Consider the following 17,960-nt stretch of genomic DNA (forward strand, 5'->3'; position numbering starts at 1 on the left):
ATAGACACATATCAGAAAAAACATAGGAAAACACTAGTCAGGAAGCCTCCCATGTAAGGTATCCTCTTTGGTTTTATCATTTAGTTCCATTTCCTTCAATGATCTTCCTTTTCACTCCATTTGTTACATTAAGAACCGTCAATCTGATGCTAGTGCAGTAGCTTTTAAAACCAGACAGTTAATAGTTCTACATTCTTCAGTCACTATTTTTTTATAACCAGTGGGTAATCTATTTAAATACACTACTATCTCAGTTTATCTCTTACATTAGAACCAAACAGCCAGCATAACTGTGTTGCTTTAATTTCAGTTAAGAATTTTTCATTGAATGAACTGGTCTGATCTTTTCCTTCAAGGAGAAAATTAAAAAACCAAAATTGATCTTTTTTTTCTTTTCCATTGCGAAGACTGATATGCTTTCCATAGTGAATTCTGGAAAAGAAAGTATTATGCAATAATTATTTTTACAGTTAAAATGTCATAATATTAAAAATACTACCGTAATATGATTAATACACATCTCCTGTCTGTTGTACTTTTAAACTTTTTTTCCCTAATAAGATCACTAACATGGTGACTAAGAATATCGACAGACTTTGAAATGTCCCTCTGTTAGTAGTGGATCCTTAATGAGATAATTAATGATAGATTAATTCCTAACATTAAGCCCAAGTAATAAATTATATATAGCCATGTTGATCTCATAATTAACATTGACTGACAGGCATAGCTTTCTGCGTGCTCCAAGAGTTAAATACCTTGTTAAAAGTTTTTGCAAGGTCCAGTCTTCTTCATTCGCTTTGGCCCAACTTTGGCAGCTAGCTTCTATATGGCAAAGACCACCACATAGTAGAGAGTCAAGGGCCAACCCTCTCCTCTCTCTGGTAACTGAGAGCACGTCCAGAATCTGGGAGTCTGCACCGTGCATTCACCCCCAAAAACTCAGTTGTTTTGTTCTCTATATGATTCCTCAATGGGAACACAGTGCCTTACTATATCATATTTCCTATCATGGCAAGACTTGGAAATTGTTAATATAATCCTCAAGATAACAATGACTATCAACTGTTTCAAGAGCGGGGGGAGGTGTTAATCACATTCCACTGTTTTCAGACTTTATTATTTAATAAGCCATTTCCTCATGTCTGTTCTCAGATTTTCACTCCATCGACTCTCAGATGTTGCCTCAACAGAACGGTGAGAAGGGGCATCAGGGAGCATCTCACTCCTTTGCTGTTCAGGCCCAGGCACAAAGGCCAAACCTTTAGGGATGCTCTAAATTCTGCAAGCTATAGGTATAGTGCCATACATACCTATGTATGTATGGCACATAAATGTCATCCTCCAGTTGGAGATTTGTGGAGTTAGAGTGCATGAAAAAGCTGTGGAGTCTCTCGCCATCCCTGGAGATATTTCGAAAGAAAAAAAGTGAAACTGTATGAGTTGGCACTACTGCCTTTACACCTTACAGGGATTCTGCCCTACCACTAAATGGGTGACTCTTCGGAGGTCTGAGACCTCAGGCACATTCCTGCCTAACCTCAGCGCCTGCTGAGGCCCCAGCTCCTTCCATCCTTGTATTCATCTGACATAAAGGATCCCTTAATCTGTGGAAATGTGGTGTGAAATGCTGCCAAAGTAAAAAACAGGCCATTAAGTACTAGTTATAATGATTGAATTTGCTCCTCTCTGTTGGTGATTATAGAGCAAGGCTATCATTGGTAACTATTGGTGGTTATAGAGCAAGAGTATCATTTTTTGAGGAAAACCAACTAACCAAGCAAACAAAAAGGATTAAAGATCCTTGCCACTAGTCATTTCTTAAAATGTATCATGTTTCCTTATTAATTCCTTTTTGCCATAGGAGATGATTCTTCCAACCAGAGAATTTCATCACTAGTTTGTAGCACCTTTATTTCTCAGTACTTCTCAGCGCTATGCTATGATTGAGTATGTGTTAGTTTTAGATAAAATTCCGTCTCTGTCACTTTGACAGAAAAAGGTTAACCCAGCTAGTCTAAAAAGATTAACCAAATGGAAAATTTAGACGGTTTTATATCTGTGGGCAAAGCAAAATCTGGGCAGGCACAAGTATGAGTGCTGACTCCTCATTTTGTCTTTCTAAATTTGTGACATAGAAAAGAAAGCTGCCTGATGGCATTTCAGGTCTTCCAATGACAGATTGGACACAATACAAGAAGAGTGTTTGGCATGACTAATGAATGAAAATTCAGTGTAATTACATATGATTAATTACATCTGTGTTCAAATTTATGCAGAAATTATTTTGAAATGAGGTGGTCTATAGGCCTTAAAATGAAACATGTCTCCATGTTAAAAAGAATATTATGATATATGATTCACTGTTTTTTCTATCTATCAGTGTTCTGTCACTTAATAAAAACGGTCAGAATTTAGTCACAAGTGATAACTGGCAGGGCACACTTATTATTGTAACAGCCCTTTTGAAATTTCTTTTTCGTAAGAATCTAATAAAAAAATAATTTCACCTAAGTTGTTATTATTTGGTTGTGATGTGGTAGATATGTAGGCACCCATGTAAAGACGAAGGCTCCAATGTGAAGGCCATAGCACATATACGATCATTATATATATATGTTTATATATTACTACAACACCTTGAAGAGTCAGTCATTAATAGGGACCCCTTTATATTAAGAGTGCAACAAAGCCATGTTTTGTTCAAACAAGCTGATGAGAGAGAAGAAAAGGAGGCTTTGGGAAAAGAATTACCACAGAAAAAGAAGCAGTTGGTATAGTGGCATGGCATTCAATTAGAATAATTATATTTTAATAGTTATATGATTGTATTAATACAAACATGGCAATTCCTTCAAATATTTTGCAGCCTTCTGCCCCAGACTTGCAGATGTTCTTGTGCTTAAGGCTACAGATGTAACTAATTTCACTGACTTATTGTAGATGACATAAGATGGATAAAAGAAATGCAAGAAGAGAAGACCCTGTAATTGTTTGTGTGCTCTAATGTCAGATCTTATTCCTGACAGCAATGAACTTCAAAGTATTTTAAAAAAGTGCCATGTTTTTGTTGATTTTCTTTTTTTCTCTGCTATGTACATGAGAAAAAATGTAAAGGTTCTTGAGAAAAAAAATGAAATAATGGGCAGTAAATACTGCATGAAGAAGCTCATGGGAGAATTACTTATGCACTATGAAAACTATAGTAGCAAAAAAAAAGAATGTGGATTTATTATTTTCTTTTTTACAGGTTTCCCACTGACTTAATTCCTGAGACTGGAATAAAATCAATTAATTTTTAAGTCTTCACAAATAAATCTAAAATACCCCATGTTACAGAATTTATCAGTCAGCCTGGACCTAGCTGTTAGTTGAATGCACACCTATAAAATTAAGATTTCAGAGTACTAGTTTTGGTAACAGAAACAGAAAGGCTTAGCTTCAGGTTATTCTGGATTATCAAAAGCAAAAGGATGTTGATCGAGCTGTGCTTTTAGACTTTCTTTTCAGAGAGATCATTCCTGTGCTCTGGGAAGGCTGTGGGAAGACATGTCAAGTTTGATGTTATTTTTCTAGCTGATGCGTGTATCCTGTATCAGCCAGGTACCAAGTAGGCATTAATCCTAATGCCTCGTTAATGAAGGCGAAGAAAAAGCTTACTGTTAATGAAAATTATGCCTATTTAATCTTCAAAAAAATTAAATTAAAAATATTTGGGATCCTAATCTGCATATTGTTTGCTAACTCTACCCAACAGCTGAAACATAAGCCAAGTATATTCCATGCAAAACTGGGAGCTGTGCACACTCTGGTGTGGATGTAGGTTGGAGGATGCTCTGGAGGGGATGGGGTCATCCAGAGACTGCTCGCTTTGCGCATTGCTGCATCTCCTCTCCGGCCAGAGCCTATATACTTCATAAACTGATGTACCCTTAGGGTGCTGAGCAGATTAGGTGCTGCTTTTGCTACATACACTTGAAAGGCAGTAATACTTTAGGTAAGGAACTTAAGAAGTAGTATTAGAAGTTTTAATACAAGCTCTTTTGGACTCTGACTTAGTACAGAGCAGTAAAGTGTTCCCAGATTTAAACCAGTGAACACAGGTTTAAATCTGAAGAACAAATCTGTCTCCACTCACTTCTCTGCTTCCTTGTTTTGCAAAATATCTACTATATGTTATTGCCTCTTCTAGGCCTAATTATTAAGCTGGTTTTATCTCATACATAGTTGCTTTAGGCCTACGGTTTGGCCGTTAGCAGAAACTGAAAATCATCGTGTGCTTGAAGAGGTTTATTTTATGGTTTCATATCGGAATCAAGTGAACATTGGTCAATTTGACAGTTACGTTTCTCTTCTAGAGCAGGGAAGGCAACAAACACAAATTTTTAAAGTTAAATTCGAAAGAAGACTTTGCATGAAAAAAGACAAAACAAAAGGTCTCTCAGTATTTCAAGTTTGGTTTAAATCAGAAATAGTAAATAAGTATGTACACAGCAAAAGTAAACACTTTTTTTTTTGAACCATCTTCTTTGCTATTCTCTGCTGTCTTTAAGATTTATTCTAAGCATGATATGCAGCTGTGTAGCTGAATGAAGAGTGGGCAAAAATTCATAGAGCTTTAGAAGACAGAGTTTCCTTTCATTGAAACAAGAGAACTGTGTGGTAGAAGTCAACTGCTGACCAGTTGTTTTCTCTCCCTGTTCTCCTAGGTTTCCCTTGTCCACCTCCTAAAGACAGTGCGGTTGCTACGCCTCTTGCGACTCCTTCAGAAGTTGGATCGTTACTCCCAGCACAGCACAATTGTTCTCACGCTTCTCATGTCCATGTTTGCCTTGCTTGCTCACTGGATGGCCTGCATTTGGTATGTCATAGGGAAAAGGGAGATGGAACAGAATAACCCCCTTACCTGGGACATAGGTAAGTTCTTCTTTCCACCTTATACATATATATGTACACATGTGTGTATATATGTATGTAAACATATTAAAACGCATATGTAAGTCACTCATATTTCCTTTTTTGTTTAATCTTATACAATTATTTAGTGCTGTTTGTAGAGAAAAGGAAGAGATTAGTGCTCTGAATTTCAGGTCAGTCTGAAAAAGACGGTTAAAATGAAAAGAAAATGGGAAAAGTCAAAAACAATGATATTTTTAAAAGTGATACAATGTTTAGGAAATTGAGGATCTGGATAGGAAAGGGCTAGACAGGCTGCGTAGAACAGTAGATGAGAAAGTTCAACCTGTTTTTGCAAATTAGGCAAATTCTTCAACAGAGGCATTCCCTCAAGTGTGCTGATTATTCCTTACTATACATTGGAACAGATAGTCCCTGAAACACCTTCAAGTTAAAAACTCCCTTTGGAAATATTGTTTAGCTGGTTTGCAGGCTTTGCTCTTTTGCACAGCAGATGAGGTGTTTATCAGTGGAGAGACGTTTTGGAATGCTCAATTTTGATCCAGTGTTTAGTTTCTACCCCAGCCTTCATTCTGATTTCATTGAGTGTTCCAGATTGACTCTTTAGATTTTAAGCTTTTCCTTTTTTGTTTAAGGTTTATTATTATTTCTAAGGGTTGTACCCATGTGCGATGGTACAGTGGGGAAACAACATACCTTGTATAGAAGCCTGGCATCATCAGGTACTTGTATGCTGTTGAAGGTGTGTTACCTGCTGGTGCAACAGCTGATACTCCACATCTTCCCATGTGGGTCATTCTGGCTTTACTCTAGGGGTGCATTTCTTTTGCTGTCTTTCTCAGATGCCATATCAATATCAAGCATTCCTTTTTCTCCCTTTCTTTTCTGGTTCCTTGTGTTCTACCTTTTTAATTCTACTTGTATTTACCTTTAGCCTAAATCTACTATGTGTTCATTGAATCAGGAGAGGAAACAAGGCCAGCAATAAAATTAACTGGAAGGAGGAAGCCCTGCTAGTTTTCTTGATGCCGTTAGATACTAAAGACACGACTAAAAAGCATATGGGTAATTTAGAATATGTAAGTTATCTGTGAGAGGAAAAGAATGCACATGTGTCTCTCTCATAAACAAGGAGTATCTAATGGTGAGACAGAGTTTCCCAACAGGAAAAATATTTGGTGCGGGAATGATGCAAACACCTGTGACCAAAGGCTCAATGACATGCATTCAAACTGCAGTATGCCCTATTCTTATCTCCTTTAATTTCTTTCTTCTCTCTTAACCCCATTAAATATCATCTAATAACAATAAGTCTGAAGGAAAAATGACAAGTATGTTAAAGGTGCCTGACCTCAGATGAGGTGAGGATGCTGGGTCAGGAAGAGGAAAAGAAGAAAGAAAGTCCAATAAGTACATGTCTCCAGTTTGTCCATAGGTTCCTGAAAGCTTTGTTGTGTCTTTTTATTCTTCTAGTTGGTTGTTTATTTCTCCTTCCCTTTGTAAACCAGGTCTGTGACCTGCTGCTGAACTCCTCATAGAGTGCAAAACTCTCAAAGAAAAGACTGCAGCTGTAGGGGACAATATACAAAGAAAGCCCACTGTGCGCAAATTGGTCAAATACAGAAAAACAGAAATACAGATAACAGAAAAACAAATCCAGATAATAATAATAATCATAATAAAAAGAAGAGTCTCTCTGGTGGGAAGTAGCTATGAAGACACATTGTCAGCTTATGTAGGCCACAAACGATAGCTGATTTCAAAGCATTCATTGCAGTCCCAATGATGAAGATGGGCTGCATCATTGCTCCCCCAGTGGGGCTGCTGGCAGCACTCCCCATGCAACCTGTCCATCTCCCTTTTTCCTGAGCCGGGAAAATTCTCCTCATATTGAGGAAATTCTCCTCATAGCCCCTGGGGCTCTTGGCATTTATTGCTACAAAAACATTAACTTTCACCCCTCAGTTTTGTCCGCTCTTGGGAAATGGCAGTAACAAACAAATGTCCCAACAACCTCATTAGACCCAATCCCAGTTTAACTGGAACAGAGCCATTTCGCAAAGTTCCATTTGCGTCTCAGTGAAGAGTGTTGTATCTGGGTTATCACACTCTGATCATCTTCTAGAGGGCTTCCTAGGCAGGAACTGCTCCTCAACAGCCTCTCACCACTGGCTCGTCTCAATGTGAGACTCGGTGACCTTTCTTGAACAGCTGCAGGCAATGCACCTCCCCGTTGGATGGGCCAAGGCACTTCTTAGCGGTGTGTGCTCTTAGGCTTTAGCCTCCTACCTGGCAAAAGAGCTTCGCTGTTGAGTTTACAGCCTGATTTTATTTTAGTTTCTTCCCAAAAGGGTGGTTTTGCATTTTTGTCTGGAAAGCTGTTCTACCACCTTCATGGATAGTTTCTAAAATATTTAGATGCTATAAACGTATAATAAAAATTATACTTAGAGACTCCTGCAAAGCTCCTACAGATATTAGTTCTGTATCTGTCAGAATGGTTATTTCTAAAGTTCTCTCTAGCACTAAGTTAAATATTTTATGGCTTTGGGGATTTGTTTGGGGTTTTTTGTTTGTTTTTTTAAGGGAAACAGTTTTAAAATGTTAAAGTATTAGAAACTGGTTTTAAAAAGAAGAGCTCAGAAAACTATAGATACCTTGCATGAAGCCGTTGTTTTGCAAAGACCACTTCAGCACTGATAAAATTTCTGTTTAAGCTTATGTGTCACTTATATGAGCAGAAAAATAAGACTATGTAATTTCTTTAATCACTGCAAATTCTATCGCTCTCCACTTGCTGGTGAAACATAATGAAGTTAAGTCTTGGCCCTCTGTGTGCTATAATTTTTGCTACTCTCACGATACACAGCTGATTATATGTAGCTAGCCTTTCTTTTCACCTTAAGAAAACTTCAAATGACCAGTCCGCTACACCTTACAGCATCCACATAGGTGGTATATTGAGGGGAGAACGGTAGGTGTGATTTAGGGTATGAGTGATTAAGCAAAGTAAAATGAGATTTGGAGGTCATAATAAATCACAAACAAATAATGCACACAGGAGAAATCTTGCTTGGGCAAGATAATAAAGGCACTGTTATTGTAAGACACTGAGGATATTCTGTTCTCCTGTACGAAGGCCTCAACTGGAAATTTTTGTGCCGTTTTGGAGAGGACGTAGAAGAGATTTCTTACTGCAGGCAAAGCAGTAGAATATGATCCTTAGTCTTGTATTTACAGGTTTTAATTTTTAAACTTTTAATTTTATTACATTACTACCAAAACTGGAGACTTGATTTTCTATCAATACATCTTATACAAAGTTCATTCCAGGCATTAGGAGGCTTTCTAATTGACAGCATTAAAAAATACAACATAAAAAATAGAATTCCTACACTTTTTTATTAAAAGGAATGTGTCTTCCCCTTGGAAAGTATGCTTTTTATTCTTCACTGAAGTGTCTCAGGTGGTGTCCACTTGAAAAACAGGTTCCCTGGGTATGGATGCTGCAATGCATGTAACTGCTGAAATATAGGGACAGGTTTGTTCTAAGAAAGGAAAACCATGCCTGGAATGAAAAGAAGATTTCTTTGCTTTTTATGTTTGCTTCTATTTTTGGGGGGAGAGGCAGAGCGAGAAAAAAGCTTTTAGCAACCTCCTTACTCCATTTAGTGCTTCCTCAGAAAGCCTGTGGCACAGATTTCAAGACGGAGGTTTTGCTAACACTTAAAGCAAACATTTTAAAGTTGCAGTACTGTTAACATAATACTTTGGACCTTGCTGTGCCATCAGATATGCACCATAGCCCAGATCTCACAACATTGACTTTAGCGGGAGTAGCATTTGCTTCTCTGTATCTATTTCTCTGGCTAATTTAAACAAATGAGGTGCTTAATTTGCATTTGGATTGGGGCAATGGGAGTGATAAAGTTCTCCCTGTGAAAATACCCAGAACCGAAAAGTGTATTTGCTTTGTTCTTGCTGGGCGCAATTGCAAGCCTTTATTTCATTTTTTGTCCTTATTCTGGCAACATTCTCATTGCAAATAATTTTAAAACACAGTTACATCCACAAATTTAGAGTTGCACAATAAGAAAGATGTAGTGTCTGGGAATATTATTCATGAACTGTCATGATGTGGTGGCATTGGGACATACACCAGTGTAGTATAATGTTAAAATCTGGATCTCTTGCTTAGCTCTAGTATTGCTACTTTAACTGATTACATGAGGTATTTGGAAGATATGCAGTATGGGCACTGCTTTCAGGTGCTAGAAACCTTTACCTCAGCAAGTTCTTCCATCTCAGGAAACAGTTGTTCCACATGCAGCAGCTTGACTCTAACATCTGATAAAAACATGACTCCTGGACTGGTCGTTCCCACCCACCTGAGACAGTGGTACACTCCTTGTCATGCTTTTCCCTTCTGGCTTTTTCAGATCCCTCTCTGTTATATTCCACCTTGTTCCCCTCATTATTGGTGAAACAGATGTTTCCCTGAGACTTGGCATGATTTTCAGCAACCTGTAAAAATAAGATTAACTTTCCGTTAGCTGACACGGAGTAGAGGCTAGACTGTGTTGAGGTTCCTGAATGATCCTACCACTCTAATTCCATTGACTTAAATACATTGGCTCTCATTTCTAGAGGTTTAACTGGTATCAGATTTAGGCATAGATTCTCTATTTGCTGTCTGCTGTTTTGAATTAGTACATACTGAGCTATTCCCCTTCAAGTTCTTACCAAATATGAGAAATGACTTTTTGATCTGCCTCTACAGGAAACAGATAATATTGAAAATGTTTCCTGTTGCTAAAGGCATTCATTCTGTGAGAACCATATGAGCTGTTGAAATTCAGCTGTCTTGAGTGTAGTGAGGAGATTAGGAGAATGCCAAGAGTCAGGATGCTGGTTCCCTTAGATAGTCAAAGCTGCCAGGTATAATTTGTCTAATTGTCTCAAAAAAAATTCTTTCCTGTCCACCAGAAATTCAGCCATAACTTTTTATCCGCAACTTTAGCCGCAACTGTTTATTAGTCCACCCACAGTAACACAACATTCTGACTATGGAGGAGTTGTTATTGAAGCAAAATTTAAAAAAAAATAAAGTAAAGAATAATTTATGTTTTTATAGAAAATAAAGTGTATATGTTTACTTTGGGAGAAGCTTTAAAGTCAGGTCTGTAAAGGGTATTCTTCAGCTATTTAAATCTGTATTTCAATAAAATACCTCCACTCTCACCTCGAGTGTTTACTCATTTTCTTTTAGCTTTGTAATTTACAGCACTTCTGAAAACAAGAACTCAGTCATGACTGAACCACTCTACTTCACATACTCTGCAATATAAAACTTCCCCCCCACACACTTTGTTTATCACGCACTTGCAGTCAGAGCCTTTAAAGGGACTTGGATGCCTGACTCCCAGTGAAAGGTTTATACCCTGAATTAGCTCTCAGGCCAATGGGTGGCAGATTTAGGTGCAGAATGAAGTCCGTAGCACCTGAGTGGAACCAGTAGGAAATGCTGAAAATAGGGGTTTGCCTTCAGGCCCTTTCACTCGAGGTTTTTATGCCTCACATTGGGCTGCAGGGAAGTTATAAGCCCTTTTCACAGACATTGAAGGACATGTATGCTTCATGTAGTGGAATTTAACATAGAAATCCCTCCAATAGTGTTGATCCAAACTGGTAAATCTAGCAGTGTTGGGTTTTCTGAGAGTTCACCTGTGTTTGCGCAGTGTTGCACCTGTGCTAGTAAGGATTGCCCCTTTCTGCAGCAGTTCATGCACTCCTCTGAGTCTGCGCAAGCAGCTTGGGGTTGTTTCCATCCAGAGCACAGATGTGAAGTAGGTTGTTCTGGTGAAAAACAAAACGAGAGGCCACTGATTTCTTTCGGCCACAGAAGGAGGGAGGGGTGTTGTTATCGAATTTCACTTTTCTTCAGCATGGGGTTCAGGCACTGGAACTTGTGTCTAAGGTACGGAAGATACAGGTACAAGGCAAATCTCTTTAAGAGAGCACCATATCCTGATGCATGGGTTACTTCACTCAGCATTTTTCCTGGGCAGCTCTCTTCCTTGAGTCCTGGTTGTTCTTTTCCTTCCCAAACTGATGTGATTTCAACAGAGGAATGGCCAATGCCTGGGTCTCTACCCAGAGTCTCCAGTGTCCAGGTGAAGCTAGAGATGAAGGCTTGGGCTCTCCAAGGCTGAGGAGAACAGAGATCTGAAGTCTTTCATGTTTTTTTTTTTACCAGTGAGGTATTAGGTGAAATGACAATCCACATACTCTTTTGCAATGAAATTTGCTACAGCGATACAGTGATGGGTGAGAGAGGAAGAACAAGAGTTCACAACTACCTTCCCCATTGAGTCCTTCAGGGGATTTAGATGCAGAGGCAATGTGACTGGAGGATCCTCACTGGGTGCAGATAGGAGAGATGCTCTGAGTGTCTTAATCATGCAAAGATGGTGGCATTTCTGGCCTGATGCAGAAGTTGGCAGATATGGACTATCGCAAATGTAGGTGTCTAATGTCTTAGATGCAAGCTTTAGGTTAGACTCTTGAGTTTGGGTTCCTGAATTCTGTCCAAGTCCTTTGTGGCACCCCGTGAAGCTTCAGTCTTGTCAGAATTTCATAAGTCAGTATCAAGCTGGAATATCCATTAAGAGAGCCATCACCCTGTAACTCTCTTGAGTTTCAACAGCTTGGGAAGTTTTCAGAGCCAGGAAGCTTTTTCCAAGCTTATGCTAAGAAATGTGAGGCAGTCTTTGTTAGTTTTCTTAAGGTCCTGAGCAACTTTGCCAGGAATTCTGAAGTTGCAGATTTAAGCATATCCTTGACAACAGATACTTGTGGCATTGGTACATTTATTGAGGTTAAAACTCAGGCTATCCTCTTTTCAGAAGAAAGACTGTTTTTAGGTATGTGTATCTGCTGGTTCTTCCTCAAATAATGTATGTTAGTGAACTAATACAAGTTTCTGGTGCTCTTGAACCCAGCATAATCAGAGTAAGTAACAGGAAAAATCAGTGTCATTACTCCCATTCTTGGTCAACATAATATATAATTTGTTAAAGCAATAATTAGTTAAGAGTTAACTCTTAGTATTTTCATATTATATTAATCCTCGTAATGTATTGTAGAAGCAGGTAAATGTATTCATGTATCATGAAGTTTTTGCAGAGCAGTTTAATGACTTAAATGGCTAGATGTGACAAAACAGTTGGTATTAAAGTTGAGATAGAGGCTTAGTCTTTATTTTTCTTTTTTATGTATGAATTGTCTTAACTATTAATGACCCCAGATTACTCCAGATCTGTCTCTGTACAACTTTTCCTTCTGTTAGAGAATTAATAAATTTGGTTTTGAATGTGACATAAGCAGTTTTTACCGAATCCAAGCATTCAAAAAACAGAACAAAAAGAAATTTAAAAAAGAGATTTTTAAAAAGTGTAATTGTCAGTCTGCTTTTGAACTCTCTGAGATTCCTATTTTCAACATATTCTTAGCAACGTTAGCAACCAGGAGCTTAATTTTTAAAAGTTATGAAAACTGAGATTTTGTGTGATCACAGATCTCCAGGTACTGGGGCTGTCTGTTAGATCAGCTAACAAAACACACAGGGTAAAATTACAGTGCTAAGGAATGATCAGGTTTTGGACCCAGGTCATGTAAGTGGTCATTGCATGCAGGTATGTGTACCTACTTCTGGATTCCAGACCTACCTTCTGGAGTTTCAGTCTGGACCTATGACAAAACAGCTCCTAGTAATTTCGATAAGTGTTCAGCTTAATAAGAGCTAATAGTAAGGAACTACAACTGGAGTCTTGGGAAAGGCTGCAGCTGGCGTCTGCTCTCATGCTGCCAGGCAGGTGGCAAGGTTCAGCCCAGGTCGCCAGCACTCCCTGGTCCATTTTGATCACGTCTGTTGAGGGTGGGAACAGCAGTTCAGTTTGTTTTGTTGCATTGCTAGAACTAAGCGGATCCTCTTCACTGCCAGAAAGAGTGCTTGTAAATTTCCAAGGTTCTTGGCCAAGAAAACTGTATTCTGCTATAAAATATTGGTCAAGTTTCACCGCTCCAAACACACACATCCATCAGGTTAGAATTGGCATGTGTGGATTTATGAATCCTTGCAGGGGAGGAAAGAACTTCATGCTGACTAAATTGCACAGGACATCATTCACTAGCCATGATGAGTTGTTCATTTCAATCTGTCATCTCTGTACCTGAATGTTTGATTTTAATCTTTCTTTCAGTCTGCTTCGTTATGGTTTTGATTATCAGTTTTCTTAATTTTTTGTCATTGGTAATAACAAAACCAGTCACTTTGGGACTATGGTCCTTTCTGATTTTTAGGACACAACTTTAAGAAAAAGAATTTAAAAAATACAGTTGTGTCATGCATGAGTGCTGACATCTTCAATTTAGTAAAATGAAATATAATGCTCTGTTGACCTGGGGTGTCTGTATTGGAGGTCCATTGTGTGGAACATACAGACCTGTATACTCACCTGTCTATTTTGGATATCTGGAAGGAGGGAAGTGAATTAATCTGTCTGGAAAATCATTTCTAATTAATACATGAAGGAAACGGTTTATGGTTACCACTCTTGTGAAGCATTTAGGGGCATCAGTATATTAAAGAGTCAGCCAACTAGTTTGAGTTATTTCTTGCAGCACTTACATGAAATAATTAACCCCTGGACTGTCATACATGAATAATAAATAGGAATAAACTATTAGAATATAGGAATAGGAATAAATTATTAGAATAGGAATAAACTATAAATTATTAGACCAAAATAAGACAATCACTTTGAAGCTATGAAACTTTTCAAAGCACCCATCACACAAATAATTACAAACTGCACTTGTTACATTGTACATCCTTTGAAAAAGACAAGGAGGTACCACAGTACTGAAGCATTTCACAGTGATGAATTATTCTAAGGCACTTGAAACAGAAATTTTAAACCCCAGGAGAATGCCTTACACTAGAATGCTTTTCAGTATTTTCAGTGTTTTTGAATCACCTTGAGTTTTACCTCTCAGTAAAAGTAAGGCTTTTATTGTATGCACGTGTACATTTTCCATGAATTACCGTTTGATGTACACGATTTCCAGCCTTGTAAGAACTACAATAGATAAATTCATTAAAATCATGAAGAAATTGTAGTGAATAAACGTACTTATTTGTTTCAAAACAACTGTGAAATATTTCTTTAAAGTCTGCTGGATACCTTACCTGAAAGGTTAAAACAATTCTGGTATAGAATACTATATATGAGGCCCAATTTGGAGAAGCTTATAGTGTGAAATATTTATGAAAGAAAACTTTTTCTTTTATCTGATTGGGTTACACTTTTGAAAAAGTATAATTGGGGAGGGAAAGTTCATCTAGTTTTTGAAGAGGAATTCCTATTTGCAGATAATCACAGTTATGTACAATTTTTAGTACAATATGAGCAGACGCACATAGTTTTTCACTTGTTTGTCAGTCTGTTAGAATAGACACAGAGAAAATTAACTGTTACAAGGAGCTTTTATATGCACAGCTGTAATCACCTGGACATATGCTGGAAGTGTGTTTGGAAACCTGCCTGCACATGGTAAAGGCCTACACTTGCAAATGAAGGTCTTGTAAAGGCTTACCTGAAAACCTAGCCCTACTTTTCTGCCTGCTTTATATGTAAAACATACTTTCTAGGAAAAGGTTTTTTTATTAGCATCCCTTATTTCAGACCTGTGTATACCAGACCTTGTCAGGATTTAAAATTTAAATTTAAATTTTAAAATATCCATAGAAACTAACTTTGTGGAAATCATTCAATTTTGCATTTGAAAACCCAAACCACTATTTTTGTGATGGAGCTGTGCCAAATCAAAGTGTCGTTTGTTGAACTGAACTGAAACCTTTCCCTTGCATTTAATTTAACATTAATTTGTATCTCAGCTGCTTTGGGTCTTAGTAGGTTTTATTCTGTCATTCTTCCCTGCTGTTCTTTTCTACAGGCTCAGTTCCTTGATTAAACTATATTTTCCTTTACGCACCGTACTTTGTCTTCTGACTGAACCATTTTAGCAATCACGAAATACCCCAGGACTGAGGTACCCCATTGGATTTGCAGCCCAGAAAAAAATAGGCATGAAAGAACCTTATTAAAGGGAGTGTGAGGTTTTTACGTATTAATACATTTCCAAGGTTTCGTACCTAGGACAAAAATTTTGGACAATTTTTAAGTGAAAAGTAAAAATCTGGTGTATGGATGAAGCCCCTGAGATTGGACAAAGTTGAAAGTGTCCTGCTGTGTCTAACCGCATATTACCTACATATCGTTCATTAATTCTACAAAGTGGTTTTTATCTCAGTGGAAAAGCTGTATCTGGACCAATTTCTGCAAGCGTAATAAAAATTCTCAGTGCCACATGTAGGGGGAAAATCTGCTCAGTGTACACCCCATAAGAGGGAATAGTCCCAAGAGGTAAAATAACACCATGATCTTTCCACGTGGCTTCTGTAACAGAAATACCATAGAGTATAATTTATTGAAAGTTGCAAATAATGTGTATGAAAACCTTGTTCAGTCAATTAGAAATTACATCAGACTCTTTAACCCTTAACTGCTGTACTTTAAATCGTAGAAATGTTGACTGGAGGGAATCTCTGGGGTTTATTTAGTCCAGCCAGCTAGCTGAAGAAAGACTATCACCAGCACTAAATTGGGTCAGACACGACTTGCTCCATCCAAGTCCTGGAGAGGCCTCCATCTCTTTGGTAGCTTGTTCTAGGGTTACACTACCCTCCTTGGAGAGCTTTGTACCAGTTTGCTAAAATATTAGTGCCTATTACATGTTGGTTTAATAGCATGTTTTGTTAGGATTTCTCAGAAGTTAATACTTCTGGTTTCAAAGCTTGTGGCTTGGCTGTCCAAATTACAATGTCTCAATCCAGTTTAAACCTGCAAAGCCTTTGTTATATATTTTGAAATCTTTTCAGCAGCTGCTTCAATATTTGATTGGGCTGCCACTTTCAGCCCTATCACATAGGTAGAGATCTTAGGGTGTTAGAATGTTATATTGCATTCCACAGGCATACCATAACAACTAAAATTGCTTCTCTTTTCTTCTATAGCACAAGCATGCCTTACATTTTTAATCTAGAAATGTCCTTTGTGCATATTCCTATTTTCTATTTATTTAGCCTTTTTCCTGCCCTTTAACAGAGCAGGTGTTTGATAAAAGAAGCGTTTTCCTGCTACCAGAATAGAAAATCATTTCCATATAAAAATGAAGAAATTATTCAAGACTCTCTTCGTTCCAGACTTTCTTCCATTTTCAAATACCTTTGAAAATATTCGTGCTTCTTTTGCACTTTCAAGTGACAGTGCTTAAAGTTAACTTGTAAGTACTTTCAACAAAAGAAACCGACGTGGAGTTGTAAGAGTATGTCATAGCATTCTACAGGCTATAAAGTTTTACACAAGCCAGATTCTGTAAAAGTAATTATACCTAATTATTCTAAATCATTTTTCATTGTCAGATCTAAGATAGCTATAGATAAAAATGCTAATGCTTAGGATTTCCTTATGTCATGCGCTTCAAAAAGACCTGTCAGATCTGCAGACACAGATGTTTTATTTCAGAACTGCTGTAACTTTAAACATGTAGTGTGCTTTCCCACTAAGACGCTAACTTTTTTCTTTACTTTTTATTCCTTTTTTACATCAAGCCTTCATTAGATTGCAAATTCTTGTTTTGCTATTATGCTAAGATATAATCTGGAGTAAAATGTTGTTGATTTTCCCCTCACAAAAGCCAAATATGTTTGGACCTCAATTTCCTTGATTTAAATGACATATAGAAAAAATCACATTGAAAAATGTTACTTAGGTTGTAGATCCAAGGATTAGAAAATTAAGACAAGGCAAGAGCAAATAAAGTGTTAATAGTGTTTATCGTATGGCTGCCTGGTTGGGGCAGCATCCTGGTCCAGAAAGCACACAGTGGCTCCTTAGGTAAGAATGCAGAGGAAAAGACTTAGACGATATTGAGAAATCTATGGAGCAAGCACGGAGAGGATTGTAGTGAGGGTTAGCATACTTAGCTGTTATCTAACTAGCATGGATGTTATTAGTGTAGAAGACAAGGAGAAATGGATGTCATGTAGACTTCAACAGTCTATCCTGACCCGACTGAACTCCATACTGTCATATCATCCCCTGTGTGATTATGCAGGCTAGTCAGACGAAAACTAGCATGGGTTTGTTGCAATTCTGCAATTACCCTTTCATTTGTAATTAGACCTACTAAAGGAAATAGCTTCAGTGCTGCGGCATCTGCTCCTGTTTTACCAGGTTGGGAGGCTGCATTTGAACAGGGAGAAGCTGCTGAAAGTTGTCTTGATTGCTGAAAAGTGGGAGATGGCAGGCAAAGGGAAGGTATTGACTGACAGGGACCACCTATTGCATTACTCAGCTTTGAGAAGTAGAGAGGACTCTTACAGAGGAGTCCAGAAGTAAACAGCCCCACTCTCGCAGATCACTGGTGGTTAAACAGGCAGTATGAAAATACATGTAGCATATTTCACTGCTTTTATAAAAAATATAGTCCTCTTGATATCTTGCTGTTGCAAATAAATAATACTTTCTTTTACAGGGATTTTAAGGTGTTGATTACCACTGTCATTGCCCCCAGGAGAATCTATTTGAAGATTCTGAGTCAGGGTTGTTGATATACTCACTGTTAGGCCTGAGAAATTGCCATGTAAATAAAGTACTGAAAGACTTTAGCCTGAGTTTCTCTGATGGTGAAATGTGAGCAGGTGAGAACATCAGGGCAGAGGTGAGATTAATTTACCAACTATGGTAGGAGTTAGGTAATTAGATTATGCCACACTGCATACATGCAGACCCAAAATTTTGCTAGCAACCTTATAACTGACATTCTGCAAGGTTTGTTTTGTGGGATTTTTTGGCATATTTTGATAATAAAAGTTTCATTTTAATGTTATATGTATTGCTATATGGAGGAGGGTACTT

The 17,960-nt window shown here is 37.8% G+C and overlaps 1 protein-coding gene across 1 annotated transcript in view; it reads left to right on the forward strand.

Moving 5' to 3' along the window:
• The window catches only part of KCNH8 (potassium voltage-gated channel subfamily H member 8), a 197,914-nt gene that overhangs the window by 119,676 nt on the left and 60,278 nt on the right, over positions 1-17,960 (forward strand). The window contains exon 7 of the mRNA XM_075495570.1: positions 4,710-4,917. Within this exon, the coding sequence (XP_075351685.1) occupies positions 4,710-4,917 (208 nt within the window). The remainder of the gene's footprint in view (positions 1-4,709; positions 4,918-17,960) is intronic.

This window comes from Mycteria americana, chromosome 2 (genome assembly GCF_035582795.1).
Source record: "Mycteria americana isolate JAX WOST 10 ecotype Jacksonville Zoo and Gardens chromosome 2, USCA_MyAme_1.0, whole genome shotgun sequence".
NCBI lineage: Eukaryota > Metazoa > Chordata > Aves > Ciconiiformes > Ciconiidae > Mycteria > Mycteria americana.